Below are 19,680 nucleotides of genomic sequence, written 5' to 3'. Positions count from 1 at the left end.
GTCATTGTGTCTCACCATGTGTCTATAGAGGACAGTGGTGAGAGCACCCGTGCCGTAGTAGTATGTACAGTAGGGCGTATCTGGGAATTGTCATTGTGTCTCGCCATGTGTCTATAGAGGACAGTGGTGAGAGCACCCGTGCCGTAGTAGTATGTACAGTAGGGCGTATCGTGTCTCGCCATGTGTCTATAGAGGACAGTGGTGAGAGCACCCGTGCCGTAGTAGTATGTACAGTAAGGCGTGTCATTGTGTCTCGCCATGTGTCTATAGAGGACAGTGGTGAGAGCACCCGTGCCGTAGTAGTATGTACAGTAGGGCGTATCGTGTCTCGCCATGTGTCTATAGAGGACAGTGGTGAGAGCACCTGTGCCATCGTATGTACAGTAGGGCGTGTCGTGTCTCGCCATGTGTCTATAGAGGACAGTGGTGAGAGCACCTGTTCCATCGTATGTACAGTAAGGCGTGTCATTGTGTCTCGCCATGTGTCTATAGAGGACAGTGGTGAGAGCACCCGTGCCGTAGTAGTATGTACAGTAGGGCGTGTCGTGTCTCGCCATGTGCCTATAGAGGACAGTGGTGAGAGAACCCGTGCCGTAGTAGTATGTACAGTAGGGCGTGTCGTGTCTCGCCATGTGCCTAAAGAGGACAGTGGCGAGAGAACCCGTGCCGTAGTAGTATGTACAGTAGGGCGTGTCGTGTCTCGCCATGTGCCTAAAGAGGACAGTGGTGAGAGCACCCGTGCCATCGTATGTACAGTAGGGCGTGTCGTGTCTCGCCATGTGTCTATAGAGGACTGTGGTGAGAGCACCCATGCTGTAGTAGTATGTACAGTAGGGCGTGTCGTGTCTCGCCATGTGTCTATAGAGGACAGTGGTGAGAGCACCCGTGCCATCGTATGTACAGTAGGGCGTGTCGTGTCTCGCCATGTGTCTATAGAGGACAGTGGTGAGAGCACCCGTGCCATCGTATGTACAGTAGGGCGTGTCGTGTCTCGCCATGTGTCTATAGAGGACAGTGGTGAGAGCACCCGTGCCGTAGTAGTATGTACAGTAAGGCGTGTCATTGTGTCTCACCATGTGCCTATAGAGGACAGTGGTGAGAGCACCCGTGCTGTAGTAGTATGTACAGTAGGGCATGTCGTGTCTCGCCATGTGTCTATAGAGGACAGTGGTGAGAGCACCCGTGCTGTAGTAGTATGTACAGTAGGGCGTGTCGTGTCTCACCATGTGTCTATAGAGGACAGTGGTGAGAGCACCTGTTCCATCGTATGTACAGTAAGGCGTGTCATTGTGTCTCGCCATGTGTCTATAGAGGACAGTGGTGAGAGAACCCGTGCCGTAGTAGTATGTACAGTAGGGCGTGTCGTGTCTCGCCATGTGTCTATAGAGGACAGTGGTGAGAGCACCCGTGCCATCGTATGTACAGTAGGGCGTGTCGTGTGTTGCCATGTGTCTATAGAGGACAGTGGTGAGAGCACCCGTGCCGTAGTAGTATGTACAGTAAGGCGTGTCATTGTGTCTCGCCATGTGTCTATAGAGGACAGTGGTGAGAGCACCCGTGCCGTAGTAGTATGTACAGTAGGGCGTATCTGGGAATTGTCATTGTGTCTCACCATGTGTCTATAGAGGACAATGGTGAGAGCACCCGTGCCATAGCAGTATGTACAGTAGGGCGTGTCGTGTCTCGCCATGTGTCTATAGAGGACCGTGGTGAGAGCGCCCGTGCCGTAGTAGTATGTACAGTAGGGCGTATCTGGGAATTGTCATTGTGTCTCACCATGTGTCTATAGAGGACAGTGGTGAGAGCACCCGTGCCGTAGTAGTATGTACAGTAGGGCGTGTCGTGTCTCACCATGTGTCTATAGAGGACAGTGGTGAGAGCACCCGTGCCGTAGTAGTATGTACAGTAGTGCGTGTCGTGTCTCACCATGTGTCTATAGAGGACAGTGGTGAGAGCACCCGTGCCGTAGTAGTATGTACAGTAGGGCGTGTCGTGTCTCGCCATGTGTCTATAGAGGACAGTGGTGAGAGCGCCCGTGCCGTAGTAGTATGTACAGTAGGGCGTATCTGGGAATTGTCATTGTGTCTCACCATGTGTCTATAGAGGACAGTGGTGAGAGCACCCGTGCCGTAGTAGTATGTACAGTAGGGCGTGTCGTGTCTCACCATGTGTCTATAGAGGACAGTGGTGAGAGCACCTGTTCCATCGTATGTACAGTAAGGCGTGTCATTGTGTCTCGCCATGTGTCTATAGAGGACAGTGGTGAGAGCACCCGTGCCGTAGTAGTATGTACAGTAGGGCTTGTCGTGTCTCGCCATGTGTCTATAGAGGACAGTGGTGAGAGCACCCGTGCCATCATATGTACAGTAAGGCGTGTCATTGTGTCTCGCCATGTGTCTATAGAGGACAGTGGTGAGAGCACCCGTGCCATCATATGTACAGTAAGGCGTGTCATTGTGTCTCGCCATGTGTCTATAGAGGACAGTGGTGAGAGCACCCGTGCCGTAGTAGTATGTACAGTAAGGCGTGTCATTGTGTCTCACCATGTGTCTATAGAGGACAGTGGTGAGAGAACCCGTGCCGTAGTAGTATGTACAGTAGGGCGTGTCGTGTCTCGCCATGTGTCTATAGAGGACAGTGGTGAGAGAACCCGTGCCGTAGTAGTATGTACAGTAGGGCGTGTCGTGTCTCACCATGTGCCTATAGAGGACAGTGGTGAGAGCACCCGTGCCGTAGTAGTATGTACAGTAGGGCGTGTCGTGTCTCACCATGTGTCTATAGAGGACAGTGGTGAGAGAACCCGTGCTGTAGTATGTACAGTAGGGCGTGTCGTGTCTCGCCATGTGCCTATAGAGGACAGTGGTGAGAGAACCCGTGCCGTAGTAGTATGTACAGTAAGGCGTGTCATTGTGTCTCGCCATGTGCCTATAGAGGACAGTGGTGAGAGCACCCGTGCCGTAGTAGTATGTACAGTAAGGCGTGTCGTGTCTCACCATGTGCCTATAGAGGACAGTGGTGAGAGCACCCGTGCCGTAGTAGTATGTACAGTAAGGCGTGTCGTGTCTCGCCATGTGTCTATAGAGGACAGTGGTGAGAGCACCCGTGCCGTAGTAGTATGTACAGTAGGGCGTGTCATTGTGTCTCGCCATGTGTCTATAGAGGACAGTGGTGAGAGCACCCGTGCCATCGTATGTACAGTAAGGCGTGTCATTGTGTCTCGCCATGTGTCTATAGAGGACAGTGGTGAGAGAACCCGTGCCATAGTAGTATGTACAGTAAGGCGTATCTGGGAAGTGTTATTGTGTCTCGCCATGTGCCTATAGAGGACAGTGGTGAGAGAACCCGTGCTGTAGTAGTATGTACAGTAGGGCGTGTCATTGTGTCTCACCATGTGTCTATAGAGGACAGTGGTGAGAGCACCCGTGCCGTAGTAGTATGTACAGTAAGGCGTATCTGGGAAGTGTTATTGTGTCTCGCCATGTGCCTATAGAGGACAGTGGTGAGAGAACCCGTGCTGTAGTAGTATGTACAGTCAGGGCCGGCAACAGAATTCTTGGGGCCCCATACACTGATATCTCTGCGGGCCCCCACCTCCTATGCTGGAACACATACTGGCAGCGCCCTGTGCCCATTACTGGATTGCTGCGGAGCAGGGCGGGAGGGTTAGATGGGGATGGAAAACTGCCTGGGACATTTCTGAGAGCAGCCCTATTTCTGCAGCCTGCACTTTATCACACTGACTCTCTACCTCGCCCTGCGGTCTACACTATCACACTGACTTAAACCCTCATTCTGCGTCCTGCGTTCAATCACACTGACTTAATCCCTCACCCTGAGGTCTGCACTTTATCACACTGACTCTCTACCTCGCCCTGCGGCCATCACGATCACACTGACTTAAACCCCTCATCCTGCGTCCAATCACACTGACATAATCCCTCACCCTGCGGCCTGCGTTCTGTCACACTGCTACAATCCCTCACCCTGTGGTCTGCATTCTGTTACACTGACATAACACCGCGGCCTGCGTTCTGTCACACTGACTCGCTTCCTAACCCTGCGGCCTGCGCTCTATAACACTGACACGCTTCGTAACCCCCACAATCCTGACCCTCCGTGCTAGTGCCGAACACATGTACCCTGTGGCTTAAACCCCCCCCCCCCCCTGCATATATATATATATATATATATATATATATATATATATATATATATATATATATATATATATATATATATATATATATATATATATATATATATATATTCACTCTTACCTTTAAAATAACAGTGCAGTCTAGCTGGGTGGGTGGGCCTGGAAACGCAGCAGCCTCTCCATTCCTCTCACTTTGCAGACAGCAGCTGCCTGAATCATCTCTAGCTCCGCCTCCTGAGCCCCATGTAGCCCCGCCCCCGCCGAGTCCTGTGAAGCTCCGCCCCCCAAGAAGCCCCGTGTTATCGCTCCTTCCAGTTAATCCTCAACCTGCATCATGATGTTCTGGCGGCGGCCGGGCAGCTGAAGGGACCCGATGAGGGAGTGGAATGTGCTGTGCACCTGAGGTACTGAGCCAGGCCTGCTGGACTCGTCTATTCAGGTTGTGGGGCGGGTAGTCACACAGGCGGGGGTGGGGCGGCACGCACAGACTGCGCACACACAGTAGACGGCAGTGGCGGTAACACAGCTTATAGACGGGCCACGGCAGGGCTCTGGGGCCCTTCAGACCACCGGGGCCCGTCACACATGTCCCCCTTGACCCCCCCCTGTTGCCGGCCCTGTGTACAGTAGGGCGTATCTGGGAAGTGTCATTGTGTCTCGCCATGTGCTGGTTTCTGCATCCCTGTCCTGTGCATCAGAGCTATAACCTCTCCCTCCCTCTTGTTACCGGTCAGAGCCCAGGATTGGAGCTGTTGGGACATGCTCTGGAGATGGACAGCGACATGGCCGATATCACTCAGGAGCAGGCCCCCGATTCCGCCTTTGAGGAGTATGAGGTTATGGAAGAGCAGGAGCTGGTCTCGTCCTCATCGCACATCGCATCTTCCCTGGGGGTGAATCCCCACGCCCTACAGGTCAGTCCCCTGCTCACGGTACAATGTTGGTGATGGACAGGTCTGACTCTAGTTACCTACTATAATCAGTGTGCCTGCTGAATATAGATATAAATATACTATAGATAGTGGTGGGCTCTTTCCACCTCCATTTACAATACCTGTTTTATTTGATTACTATTTTATGTTCCACAGGTGATGAAAGCGTCTCTTCAGATGGAGGACGAAGCCGCGGATATTACCAGCTTTCCTTTCCAGCAGACCAGGTTCCCCCGTCTACTGCACCCGTCATCGCAGTCTCCTCGATCACCACAAAGTAAGGCCCAACTTCTGTTCTTCTCCCAAGTCCATGTGTCTGCCGTCAGGTCTTAGAGAACTTTGTTGGTTGGCAGTATGGTCCAATCTCCCAGCACTGGGGGTCCCCTGGAAAGCGTTAACCAGAAGTAGGTAGCGGCTTCCCTTCTGTGCCCCACTTTGAGATACCAGTGACCACCTACCCGAGCCCTTCCAAAAGGTCCAGCTGTTTAGGTGGAATATTTACAGCATTAATTGTAATAAGACCACATTAATAATGTATAAGATTTATATATATCTCTTTATATGGTGCTGAAGAAACGGATGCATTTACAAATAAAATATAATGTGGAACTTCTTTCTCTGTAGATGGAGGGCTATTACAGTCCAGGTTTTCTGGATCCATTCTTCTGAAGACAAGCGACGCACTTCACGGCTCTCAAAGCCCCAAACTCCCGTCACGCAGTTCCGCAGGGGCAGAATGGTCCTCCTTAGGCCCCCTGGCTTCTATCTTCATTAAGCCGCCCATTGTCCATGATGTACAGCTGAAAACCGTAGGCACCTGCCGGCAGCAGGAGCTGGTTCCTCTGGAGAAATCCATCTCGGCTGGACGCTGCAAGCTGCTAATCGACAAGGCTTTATTCATGGGAAGGTCGTTCCGCGTAGGGTGGGGTCCCAACTGGACTCTGGCTCATAACGGAGATTTGCTAAGTGAGTCCAGCGAGAAGGACGACCCTGGTAACGAGGAGACCATGGATTATGGATTCCTGCCCAGGCCGCACGCTGCTAAATCGTGAGTGTAGGATGCTAGAACGTCATTCTGGGGGTCCCATGTAGTCTTACAGCGCTGGCAGCTGTGTCCCGGTTCTAGAGTATCGTGTCTGTGATGCATCCCCCTGCACCTGCCACTTCCTTCTTAGTGTATAGCGTACGCTGGCCTGTTGCTCATCATTCCCTTCCTGTATCTCCAGCCTGACAGAATCCCCATTTAAAGTCCGCATAGAGAAGCTGAGCCTGGAGGAGAAGCGCAGAGACCTGCAGTCCTACCTCATTCCTCTTGAGATAGAGCTGAAGAACAGCACCGTGCAGCCAGAGCCTTGTCCCCATCTGGTACCAAACCCCGGCCATGCAGCCATTCACGACTATGCCGGATGGGTCCGTGAAGTGTGCGAGGAGTCTGACGACCTAGAACGTGAGTGGAGATACCTCCGTCAGTGCCGAACGTCCGCAGCAGTCGCGGGATCCTGACTCTTCTCCTGTTTTCTCTGCAGCTGTGGTGACGCAGTGGTGCCTCACGTGGACCATGTGCAAAGCCCTCTGGGGTCAGCTGCAGGATCTCGAGGCCTCGCTGGAGGAAAGTAACGAGTATATGGAAAGACTACATCGCAGGAAAGCCTTCTCCCATTGGTTGGCTGAGACTGCAGCAGAACACATTGAGGAAGAGGTGTCTCTGCACTGCCACGAGCGTCCTATCCAGGCGGTCTTCAGCTATCTGACTGGCTGCCGCATCAGCGAGGCGTGCCACCTGGCACAGAAGTCTGGTGAGTGCGTTCCTAGCGCCATACTGCGCTGTTCCTGCATTGCTGATGTTCATAATGGGAGGAGAGCGTGCTGGGACTGCTGGACAACGTCTTGTTAATGGACGGGTGTCCTGCTATGGTGACCTCTGTGTGACACTTGTCCCTCTCTGCGCAGGGGATCACCGGCTCGCCATGTTGCTCTCCCAGTTGGTTGGCAGTCAGCCCGTGCGGGATCTGATGACTATGCAGCTGATAGATTGGAATAAGCTGCAAGTAGACCGATTCATCCAGGAGGAGAGACTGAAGGTGTACGCCCTGTTGTCCAGCACCCCTGTAAGTACATGCAGCTGTTTATGGGCCCGATTCAGAGTGGGCTGCCGAAATAATGTGCACACGTGAGAGTGAGCCCTGAAACTCTGGATGCTTGGGGGGAAGTGCTGCAGCGGCTGCGTGACCCGTAATGTGCAAGCACTTGGCTACACGTTGCTTTAGCAAAATTGCAGGGAGGGACCCGGTGAGTGGGCCGGACTTGCCCTGCGCTAGGCAACCAATACCCCCCTCCCCGCAGCCTAGCAGCAGCAACTACTCACAAAACTGCAACCGAGTTCGAATCGGGCCCTATGTCTGGAGCCAGGGTTATTGCTGGGTAAATGTATGAACGCATAGTGATTGTGACCAGCTTGTGCCTCCTCCTCCTGCCAGGTGTGGCAGTCCTCGGATAAGAAGAGCATCAACGTCTGCTCACAGCTGGACTGGAAGCGTGCGCTGGCCATACACCTCTGGTACATGTTACCTCCCACCGAATCAATCGCCCAGGCCTTGCAGATGTATGAGGAAGCTTTCCAGGTAAGATGGCTCTGTTGGCCTGCCTGCAGGGATGGCTGCCGTTACGGGATCGCTGATGGTTGCTGGTCTTCTTTCTCTCTGCTAGGAGTCTGATGAAAGGTTACGTTATGCCGCTTACCCGCTGCCTGCCTACCTGGAGGGGCCATGTATACACCTAAATAACGAAACCACAGAAGCCTATTCCTCCTCCTTCAAACGCGATGTCTGCTTCCACCTCCTGAAGCTCTACAGTGACAGGTCTGTGTTGTTTATACGCATAAGAGCAAAATTTGATTGAGCCCCTTAAAGGTATCTCCTGTCGCAAACGGAACAGATGACCGGGTTCATCGTAGAAGCCACATTTCTTATGTGTAGTAGGCAGTGAATGCTAAGCAATTATTTCCTTCCACGTATGTAGTGGCAATCTTGGGGAGCCTGTTCCCACCCCCCCCACAGTTAGGGCGAGGTTGCGGAGACTGTGTCTCCTCCCCCCGGTAGTGGCGAGGTTCTGCTATTCCTGCACATAGTATATAATGACCTGGCTTTACGTATGTTACACAACAGCGTTTAGTAGAACCTTTCCAGATTATGGAAGATTTGTATTTGGCTGTGAAGCTCGTGTCTCCTTGGCAATGTAACGTATAATGGGTTATGCTTGTGAGTACAATTACGTATATGTGTGATATGTTTTATTATGCCTGGTGCGTTTGTGTGTGCGTGCGTACGCACCTGCCCTGACATCGCTTCTGAAAGCCGGCAGGAGTAATACTCTGCTTTGTGACTTCTCTGCAGATCTTATGATCTCCGCCAGCTCCTGGACCCTACAAGTGTGACAGTGGACCCGCTGGACTACCGTCTCAGCTGGCACCTGTGGATGGTTCTACAGGCACTTAATTACACCCACCTCTCCGAACAAGGCCAAGGTCTCCTCCATGCCAACTACGCCGCACAGCTGGAAAACGTGGGCCTCTGGGAGTGGGCGATATTCGTGATGCTCCATATTCCGAACGCCATGTAAGTTACTGAGCCCCAGGAGGACTGCGTGGGTGGTGACATAAAGGGCATCACTGTGATCCTGAACTCGTTGGTTATAGAGGACACGTTAATAAAATGTCATGTTTTTGGCAGTGACGACCTAGCATTTTCCGTTACATTTGTTTTAGAGCAGGCATGTCCAACGTTGGCCCTCCAGATGTTTTGAAACTACACATCCCAGCATGCTTTGAAACAGTTTTAGCATTCTCTAATAGCAAAACTGTGGCAAAGCATGCTGGGATGTGTAGTTTCAAAACATCTGGAGGGCCAACGTTGGACATGCCTGTTTTAGAGGTTTCTAAACGTCCCCCGACTTCTGGGTCTATTGTCCTGCTGCGTTCAAGTAACTAAATCAAATTCTAAAATAATGTAGAGCAGGAAGCGTAATGTGGATATCTGTCCTGCATCTCCATCATCGCTGTCTTCCCTTTCTGCTTCGCTGTCTTCCCTTTCTGCTTCGCTGTCTTCCCTTTCTGCTTCGCTGTCTTCCCTTTCTGCAGGTTTTTGTTAAAGTGAATTCATAGATATATTTTCCCTATAATCTTGCACTGGATGGAAACGTTGTTTGTTCTCTGTAGTATTCGGGAGACAGCGGTACGTGAGCTTCTAAACCGGCACACTGTCCTGCAAGAGACGCCAGAGTCACTGGCCAAGGAGAGTTTCCTTATAAAGAAGCTCTGCATCCCAGCAGAGTGGATTCACGAGGCCAAGGCGATCCGCTCCAGGCGAGACGGCGACAAGCATAAAGAAGTCCTGTATTTGCTAAAAGCTGGCCACTGGAACCAGTGTCACAGACTTGTGGCCAGACACCTGGCTTCAGGTAATAGTCCTTCCCGCACGTTACAGAGACTTGTGTGTGGTCCTTCATGTGATGGTAATGTGTATACATTGTGTATTCAAGATGCCATCATCAATGAGAACTACTCCTACCTGCGCAGCTTCCTAGGCGAGCTTTCCCGGCCAGAACACAGCGTGCACATTCAGGGCTGGGACACAGCTGGCCAGGTTTACCTGGACTTCATCAGCATCGTAGACATGCTTAACCATATCCAACAGGTGAGGCGGTTCCCTCTGCATTGCCAGCTCCCTGTAGCCCTAATCCTTCATCATCCACTGGCATCCACCAAACTTGTGTAAAAGTTTTTTCCTCCTTGTAGAGAGAATGTTCTGGGTGCGAGCTGGAGAGATTACACACAAAGGTGACCTCGGTGTGCAACAGGGTGGAACAGATACAGTGCTACACATCCAAGGATAGGTTGGCGCAGTCTGGTACGTGGTCTCCGAGATACACCGCAGACGTGTGATGTTTATTGGCAATGATCAGACTCTTTGCTCTGCCTGTTCGTTTTCAGAGCACCAAGCCTACATTTCTAACCAATTTTATTCATTTACAGAAATGGCGAAACGTGTCGCTAACATCCTTCGTGTTGTCTTACGTTTACAACATTCCCCTGAGTCTGATGATGCCTCCGACCTCCCGCGGGTCCCGCTCCGATTGCTGGCACCTCACATTGGCCGTCTCCCCATGCCCGAGGACTACGCCTTGGAAGAACTGCGCAGCCTCACTCAATCTTATTTACGAGAACTTACTGTCGGTGGCCAATAAACTCTCCTGTGCACTTGCTGCCTGTATTGTGTACTTTTGCCTACTATGGTTTTCACCAAACCTTCGTTGAATGGACTTCTCTTCGGAGGGCTCAACTATATACTGCTGCAAGACTCTTCTGGGTCCACAACGTGAGACCACCATCGGACTTTGCAAGAGTCTTTATGAACGAACAGTAATGTCTTTTTTGCAAACAGATTATTGAAACTAATGTGAAAAAGAAAACTATTTTAAAAGTATAACTGATGCTGTCTGGTAACGATTCAGATCTAGAACTCCATGGATGTCTGCCGTTGTGTGTTGGGTAATTCCTATGTACAAAGTTACGAAGAGGCGTGGGATTGTGTTAGTGGTCGGCGCTTGTTTCTTTCTTTGAAGCTCGTTTTTTCTTTGCCTTTTGCCAAAGTTGTCAAGAGTAGCCGGTATGAGGCATTTCAGTAGCCTAGCCTCCCTGTGGCTCGGTGACCTGCCTTCTGCCTAGATTCATAGCTTTAGGGTATGGATTGTGAGTTTCTGGTGCGGCTTCCCATCTACTACTATTTTTAATATAGTTCTATAAATTCTGTGTATTTGCTGGACTTTGGCTGTAATGGACCTTTTGTCTGTTAGAACTATTTATATCACCCGCTAAACAGTCAGATCCTTTTTTTTTTTTTTTTTCTTCCTTTCCTTGAAAGACCAGCGTTCCACGATAAATCTGCCTGCGCACCGAAGAGCTGGCGGTTACACGGAAGGGATTTCTTTTTCTATGCGCGTGTACAGTCATGAGAGCTTCGCCTCTGTTCCGGCACACACATCCGCCAGCTGTATGAGGGTGAATGATGTATTCCAGATTCTGGCATTGCCGCCCAGACTGATGTATGTGTGCATCAGTGTGTTCTGCATGATTTATGTTATGAGGTTTTTATTCAAAGCATATAAAGAGGCGTAATTATGAATAAATAACTTTTTTTTTTTGTCTTCTGAAATCTTTTTAATAAAAACATTACAACTTTGATTTTTTTTTTTGGACTGACTTTATATAATGCAATGGACTGACGCTTGCTCTAATTCTACTTTGTGGGCTGTTGGTAAATCTTAGCCTTATTGTCCAGCAGAAGGTCACCAATGCGGCAGTGTCTGCAGACCGTTCTCATATAGTCCGTTCATTTCAGTGGAAAACCAAATTAACAAGGATGAAGGGTCTGTGAAATGTCCTGTGCCCGTTCTCGGCCGCCCTTAGGATGACGTTTAATGTCCAGCAATGAGTCAGGATTAGAAGGTGGACTGTTTTCCCATACAAGAGATTGTGAAGCTGAATGCAGGAATAAAATGAATAATTAACCCCTTCATGACAGAGCCAGTTTGTGCCTTCATGACAGAGCCCTTTTTTTCAAATCTGACATGTCTCACTTAAGTGGGGATAACTTTTTTTTGCTTTTACTTATCCCAGTGATTTTGAGATTGTTTTCTCGTGACACATTGTACTTCAAGTTAGTGGTAAATTTTGGTCGATACAGTCTGTGTTTTTTTGTGAAAAATACCAAAATATCGTGAAAAAATGGAAAATTTAGCAATATGCAAAATGTCACATTTTCTGCTTGTGAGACAAATAATCATACCACTCAAAATAGTTAATAACTAACAAAGACCATATGTCTACTTTATGTTGCAATCATTATTTCAACTTCCTTTTAATTTTTTTGGACACTAGGAGGCTTCAGATATGACTAGCAAATTCTCAAATTTTCAAGAAAATTTCAAACACTGATTTTTTTAGGGACCAGTTCAGTTCTGATGTGACTTTGAGGGACTTGTATGTGAGACACCCCCATAAATGATGCCATTTCAAAAACTGCACCCCTCACAGTATTCAAAACAGCATTTTGGAAGTTTGTTAACCCTTTAGGTGTTTCACAGGAATTAAAACAAAGTGTAGGTGAAATTTCAAAATTTCTTTTTTTTTGCAGAGTTTCAATTTTAATACATTTTTCTAACGAATACAGTAGATTTTACTAGAGAAATGTGACTAAAAATTGATTCCCCCAATTCTTTTGTTTTCATAAATATCCTATATGTGGCCCTAGTGTGCACGTTGACCAAACCACAGGCTTCATAATAGAAGGAGCACCTACTTGATTTTGGAGCCTCCTTTTTATGAGATTTTTTTTTAGGCACCATGTAGGTTTCTAGGCACCATAAGTGCTAAAAGTTAGGAACCTCCCCCACAAGTCACCCCATTTTGCAAACTACACCCCTCAGGGAATTCATCTAGGGGTATAGTGTACATTTCAAACCCCCAGGGGTTTCACCAATTTTGGTACAACTGGGCAGTGAAAATGAAAAATTACATTTTTTTACACAAAAATGCAGTTCTGGCTCAAAATTTTTCATTTTCACAAGGAATGAAGGAGACAAAGCACCCCAAAATCTGTGCCCCAATTTCTCCCGAGTATGGCAATGCCTCACATGTGACCAAAAAATACCAGTTGGGCGCATGGCAGGACTCAGAAGGGAAGGAGTGATTTTTGGATTTGGCAGCACAGATTTTGGTGGAATGAATGGTGGGTGCCATGTTGCATTAGCAAGACTCCCAAAGCACCAATACAGTGGAACCCCCCCCACAAGTCACCCCATTTTGCAAAGTACACCCCTCAGGGAATTCATCTAGGGGTATAGTGTACATTTCAAACCCCCAGGGGTTTCACCAATTTTGGTACAACTGGGCAGTGAAAATGAAAAATTACATTTTTTTACACAAAAATGCAGTTCTGGCTCAAAATTTTTCATTTTCACAAGGAATGAAGGAGACAAAGCACCCCAAAATCTGTGCCCCAATTTCTCCCGAGTACGGCAATGCCTCACATGTGACCAAAAAATACCAGTTGGGCGCATGGCAGGACTCAGAAGGGAAGGAGTGATTTTTGGATTTGGCAGCACAGATTTTGGTGGAATGAATGGTGGGTGCCATGTTGCATTAGCAAGACTCCCAAAGCACCAATACAGTGGAACCCCCCCACAAGTCACCCCATTTTGCAAAGTACACCCCTCAGGGAATTCATCTAGGGGTATAGTGTACATTTCAAACCCCCAGGGGTTTCACCAATTTTGGTACAACTGGGCAGTGAAAATGAAAAATTACATTTTTTTACACAAAAATGCAGTTCTGGCTCAAAATTTTTCATTTTCACAAGGAATGAAGGAGACAAAGCACCCCAAAATCTGTGCCCCAATTTCTCCCGAGTACGGCAATGCCTCACATGTGACCAAAAAATACCAGTTGGGCGCATGGCAGGACTCAGAAGGGAAGGAGTGATTTTTGGATTTGGCAGCACAGATTTTGGTGGAATGAATGGTGGGTGCCATGTTGCATTAGCAAGACTCCCAAAGCACCAATACAGTGGAACCCCCCCACAAGTCACCCCATTTTGCAAAGTACACCCCTCAGGGAATTCATCTAGGGGTATAGTGTACATTTCAAACCCCCAGGGGTTTCACCAATTTTTATACAACTGGGCAGTGAAAATGAAAAATTACATTTTTTTACACAAAAATGCAGTTCTGGCTCAACATTTTTCATTTTCACAAGGAATGAAGGAGACAAAGCACCCCAAAATCTGTGCCCCAATTTCTCCCGAGTACGGCAATGCCTCACATGTGACCAAAAAATAACAGTTGGGCGCATGGCAGGACTCAGAAGGGAAGGAGTGATTTTTGGATTTGGCAGCACAGATTTTGGTGGAATGAATGGTGGGTGCCATGTTGCATTAGCAAGACTCCCAAAGCACCAATACAGTGGAACCCCCCCACAAGTCACCCCATTTTGCAAAGTACACCCCTCAGGGAATTCATCTAGGGGTATAGTGTACATTTCAAACCCCCAGGGGTTTCACCAATTTTGGTACAACTGGGATGTGAAAATGGAAAATTACATTTTTTTACACAAACATGCAGTTCTGGCTCAAAATTTTTCATTTTCACAAGGAATGAAGGAGACAAAGCACCCCAAAATCTGTGCCCCAATTTCTCCCGAGTACGGCAATGCCTCACATGTGACCAAAAAATACCAGTTGGGCGCATGGCAGGACTCAGAAGGGAAGGAGTGATTTTTGGATTTTGCAGCACAGATTTTGGTGGAATAAATGGTGGGTGCTATGTTGCACCAATACAGTGGAACCCCCCCACAAGTCACCCCATTTTGCAAAGTACACCCCTCAGGGAATTCATCTAGGGGTATAGTGTACATTTCAAACCCCCAGGGGTTTCACCAATTTTGGTACAACTGGGCTGTGAAAATGAAAAATTACATTTTTTTACACAAAAATGTACTTCTGGCTCAAAATTTTTCATTTTCACAAGGAATGAAGGAGACAAAGCACCCCAAAATCTGTGCCCCCATTTCTCCAGAGTACGGCAATGCCTCACATGTGACCAAAAAATACCAGTTGGGTGCATGGCAGGACTCAGAAGGGAAGGAGTGATTTTTGGATTTTGGAGCACAGATTTTGGTGGAATGAATGGTGGGTGCTATGTTGCATTACCAATACAGTGGAACCCCCCCACAAGTGACCCCATTTTGCAAACTACACTCCTCAGGGAATTCATCTAGGGGTATAGTGTACATTTCAAACCCCCAGGGGTTTCACCAATTTTGGTACAACTGGGCTGTGAAAATGAAAAAATACATTTTTTTACACAAAAATGTACTTCTGGCTCAACATTTTTCATTTTCACAAGGAATGAAGGAGACAAAGCACCCCAAAATCTGTGCCCCCATTTCTCCAGAGTACGGCAATGCCTCACATGTGACCAAAAAATACCAGTTGGGTGCATGGCAGGACTCAGAAGGGAAGGAGTGATTTTTGGATTTTGGAGCACAGATTTTGGTGGAATGAATGGTGGGTGCTATGTTGCATTACCAATACAGTGGAACCCCCCCACAAGTGACCCCATTTTGCAAACTACACCCCTCAGGGAATTCATCTAGGGGTATAGTGTACATTTCAAACCCCCAGGGGTTTCACCAATTTTGATACAACTGGGTAGTGAAAATGAAAAATTACATTTTTTACACAAAAATGCAGTTCTGGCTCAAAATTTTTCATTTTCACAAGGAATGAAGGAGACAAAGCACCCCAACATCTGTGCCCCCATTTCTCCAGAGTACGGCAATGCCTCACATGTGACCAAAAAATACCAGTTGGGTGCATGACAGGACTCAGAAGGGAAGGAGTGATTTTTGGATTTTGCAGCTCAGATTCTGGTGGAATGAATGGTGGGTGCTATGTGGCATTAGCAAGACCCCCGAAGCACGGTGAAATGATGAACCTAATAATCCATAGATGTGTGGTATATTTTGAAACACTCCTTTATACATAGGCCGGGTTTGTCGGGGCAAGTTTCACAGTGGAAAATAGTTTCCTTTCTTATTCCCTTTTTATAGCAAACTTTGCACCTTTTTTGTGTCCTGCCCTTTCTTGCAGTGGAGGGGATTTCGTTGGGAAAATGCTGCCCTGGTACAATACGGGGGCCAGTACTAGAAGTACTGGGGCCCTCTGCCTGCTGGTTCCCAAATATTAGGCCCTTTATGACTTCCTCTTGAAAGTGCATAAATGTCCCCCTCTGGCCGGTAGAACGGAATAGCACGTAAGCGTTATACAGTGCCATCTGGATGATATACACGGCCAGCTTCTTGTACCAGATATTTGTTTTCCGCAGGGCACTGTACGGCTTCAGTACCTGATCTGAAAGATCCACTCCGCCCATGTACTTATTGTAATCTAGGATACAATTTGGTTTTGAGGTGTGGGTACTGGTACCTCGTACAGGGATGGAGGTGGTACTGTCTCCATGAATTGTTGTCAGTATAAGGACATCCCTCTTGTCCTTATATTTGACCAACAACATATTTTCGGTGCATATTCCCGTGCTTTCACCCCTTCTCATTACTTGGGCAATGTGCGTTTTTGGGAGGCCTCTTTGGTTCTTACGCACAGTACCGCAAGCTGCTGTACCTCTTGAACCAAGGGCCTTAAACAGGGGGATGCTGGTGTAAAAGTTATCCACATAGAGGTGATAACCCTTATCCAGGAAGGGGTGCATTAAATCCCAGACAATTTTTCCACTAACACCTACGAGGGAGGGGGGGCATTCTGGCGGTTCAATTCTTGAATCCTTCCCTTCATATACCCTAAACTTGTGGGTGTACCCTGTGGTGCTTTCACACAGCTTATACATTTTTATGCCATACCTTGCCCTCTTACTGGGAAGGTACTGGCGGAATTTAACCCTTCCTTTAAAATGTATAAGGGACTCGTCGATGCTAATACATTTATCAGGGATGTATAGCTCTGCAAATTTGGCACTGAAATGATCAATGACCGGCCTGACTTTGAATAGCCTGTCAAAGGTGGGATCATCTCTGGGTGGGCACTGTGCATTATCGGTGTAATGTATAAATTTATGGATTGCCTCAAAACGAGTCCGAGTCATGGCCATACGGTAAAATGGGGTGCTGTACAGAACATCTGTACTCCAATATTGCCTAATTTGTGGCTTTTTTACTATGCCCATATGAAACACCAGACCCCAAAACGTCATCATCTCTACTGCATCTACAGGGGTCCACCTAGCAAATGATGACGTGGGGTTTTGAGCAATAAACTGCTGGGCATATAAATTAGTTTGGTCCACCATTAAATTTATAAAATCATCAGAGAAAAATAATTTGAAAAAGTCAATTTCTCTGAGACCTGTGGAATCAAATTGGATTCCTGGCATGGCCAAAAACTCAGGAACCTGGGGCTCAAAATTGTCTGGTGGTGGGGTCCATACGAGATCAATTATTGGGGGGGGGGGGGTCTCAGCTGCTCTACTGGGGCGTCTTTGAGGGGGTCCCTCATCACCAGAGGAGGAAGAGGAGCTTAAGACGAATCCTTCAAATTCCCCGCTTGCCTCACTGGCTGTGTCAGAATCAGAAGCAAGCATGGCATATGCCTCCTCCACTGAATACATTCTTCTGGATGACTGGGATGACATTTGGGATGACATTTGGGATGACATTTTTATTTTTGTGTTACTGGTAGTGAAATGTTTCAACACGTGTATAGTGTAGGGGGGGGTACAAACTTTATTTCAACCCGGGGGGTATGTAGTGTGTTGTGTGTATGTAGTGCAGAACAAAAAAAATACTTTATACAAAAAAAAAAAAATGAAGGGGTTAAAAAAAAAAAAATTGAAGGGGTTAAAAAAAAAAAAAATTGAAGGGGTTAAAAAAACAAAAAAAAAGGTCCTGCGCCAAAAATTGAGCACAGATGTTGGTCAGTAACGTCTGTCACTGAACAGCGCTCAAAGGCAACAGGAATTTGATCAAAAAAAAAAAAATAGATCAACCCTGTGCCGAAAAAGCTGATCAGTGATGTACGTCACTGATCAGCGCACAGTGGCCACAGGACACCCACAAAATCACAGTGTGTGTAAAAAAAAAATTAAAAAAAGACCACACAGCACCCACAAAAAAAAAAAAAAAGGTGATCAGTGATGCGACACTGATTACCAGTGAGGGGCAGCAGGTGCACAACCTTTGGTGCAACTGGCAGCAACTGACAGGTATATATAAAAAAAAAAAACCTCTGCACCCCCAAAAAGTTGCTGATCACCTCAGATATAGTGATCAGCACAAAAGGCGGGGGTAGCAGACACAAAATATACACTCTCTATCACTCTCTGTCACTATCTCTCTCTATCTCTCACTATCTATCACTATCTATCACACTGCAGCAGCAGCACTGACAGTTATATGTATAAAAAAAAACCTGCACCCCCAAAAAGGGGGGGTAGCAGACACAAAATATACACTCTCTATCACTCTCTGTCACTATCTCTCTCTATCTCTCTATCATCTATCACTATCTATCACTATGACACTGCAGCAGCAGCACTGACAGTTATATATATAAAAAAAAAACCTGCACCCCCAAAAAAGGGGGGGTAGCAGACACAAATCTCTCTATCTCTCACTATCTATTACTATCTATCACTATCTCTCACTATCTATCACTATCTATCACTATGACACTGCAGCAGCAGCGACAGTTATTTATATATAAAAAACCCCTGCACCCCCAAAAAGGGGGGGTAGCAGACACAAAATATAGCTCTCTCTGTCACTATCTCTCTCTATCTCTCTCTCTCTATCTCTCTATCACACTGCAGCAGCAGCAGGAAGTCTCAGGAAGTCAGATCCAGGAAGCGTCCAGCACGCTACAAGCAGTGATCAAGTGATCAGGTAAGGTATTTGCAAGGATCAGGTAAGTATTAGCAAGGATCAGGTCAGTATCACGGCAGATAGGCACGGTGACCGCTCTGCACGCTACTCCAGACCGGAATGGCGTCTGCAGCGCAGTCACCGTTAGTTTAAATGTCGCGCCTTGGCTGTGATTGGTCCGTGGGTCCCACGGACCAATCACAGCCTTGGGGGCAGGTGGGGTGAGGGTGGGGTGAGGTGTCATCGTCACCGATGACCCCCTCATGCCCCCTGACGCCCGGCGGTGATTGACACCTGTGTTACCAAGCGTCTGATTCGCTGGTAACACAGGAAAACGCTGTGAATGGCTGTTCACACTGAACAGCCAATCACAGCGATCGCCGACGGGGGGGCGACATCGCAGCCCCCCCTGGGCATGCAGGGACATGTCTGCTGTCAGGGACAGCAGACATCGTCCCTCTGTCACTGCGTCTCGAGACGCAGTGACAGTTTAAAGTCATGACGTATATATACGTCATGTGTCGGGAAGTACTTCCCGGCCATGACGTATATATACGTCAAATGTCGTGAAGGGGTTAAGGCTGTGAGACCTAATTGGGAGAACATTTTTCAAGGAAGAAGACGCAGAATATCCGGAGGATAGAAGTTATTGGAAGACAACAGAAGTGGGGATAATGTCACACCGGAATCTTCCATAACTGAGGTATAATTAGAAATTCACGACACGTTTCAGTGATGGAGGAGGTGACCGTTTACAGACCCTATGGAGAAGGGGAAGTACTGCTGCCAGGGAGGCGGAGGTCACTGGGTTCAGATAGCAGATGGGGGGGGGGATGCGAATAGAAGCCAATAGGCTAATGGAAGAAAAAGTTGACGTTACCCTCTCTGGCACATATGAAAATGTTGTGAACACATGAAAACAGGGTTTTTACTGCATTTTCCATTTGATACATCCTGGCCTTACTGCGATAAAGGAGTCTATTTACTAAGCCTTGAATGGAGATAAATTGGCCAGAAATAAAGTCCTAGCCAATCTGCGGCTATCATTTTGATAAATGATCTCTAGAAGCTAATTGGTTGCTATAGGAAACTTCTCCAGCTGTCCT

At 47.7% G+C, this 19,680-nt stretch overlaps 1 protein-coding gene across 5 annotated transcripts in view; it reads left to right on the top strand.

The window, feature by feature from the left end:
- NUP98 (nucleoporin 98 and 96 precursor) overlaps positions 1-11,326 on the top strand; it is a 46,612-nt gene extending 35,286 nt beyond the window's left edge. For all 5 annotated transcript variants that reach the window (XM_083170581.1, XM_083170578.1, XM_083170580.1 and 2 more), the window contains 13 exons: positions 4,891-5,070; positions 5,245-5,365; positions 5,713-6,136; positions 6,315-6,535; positions 6,615-6,884; positions 7,039-7,196; positions 7,566-7,709; positions 7,795-7,946; positions 8,481-8,702; positions 9,302-9,543; positions 9,625-9,779; positions 9,881-9,992; positions 10,118-11,326. In XM_083170581.1, the coding sequence (XP_083026707.1) occupies positions 4,891-5,070; positions 5,245-5,365; positions 5,713-6,136; positions 6,315-6,535; positions 6,615-6,884; positions 7,039-7,196; positions 7,566-7,709; positions 7,795-7,946; positions 8,481-8,702; positions 9,302-9,543; positions 9,625-9,779; positions 9,881-9,992; positions 10,118-10,329 (2,613 nt within the window). In that variant the 3' untranslated portion in view covers positions 10,330-11,326. The remainder of the gene's footprint in view (positions 1-4,890; positions 5,071-5,244; positions 5,366-5,712; positions 6,137-6,314; positions 6,536-6,614; positions 6,885-7,038; positions 7,197-7,565; positions 7,710-7,794; positions 7,947-8,480; positions 8,703-9,301; positions 9,544-9,624; positions 9,780-9,880; positions 9,993-10,117) is intronic.
- Positions 11,327-19,680: the final 8,354 nt, after the last annotated feature.

Source organism: Crinia signifera, chromosome 2 (assembly GCF_055691185.1).
Source record: "Crinia signifera chromosome 2, ASM5569118v1, whole genome shotgun sequence".
Lineage (NCBI taxonomy): Eukaryota > Metazoa > Chordata > Amphibia > Anura > Myobatrachidae > Crinia > Crinia signifera.
This window is presented reverse-complemented; position numbering and strand designations above follow the sequence as displayed.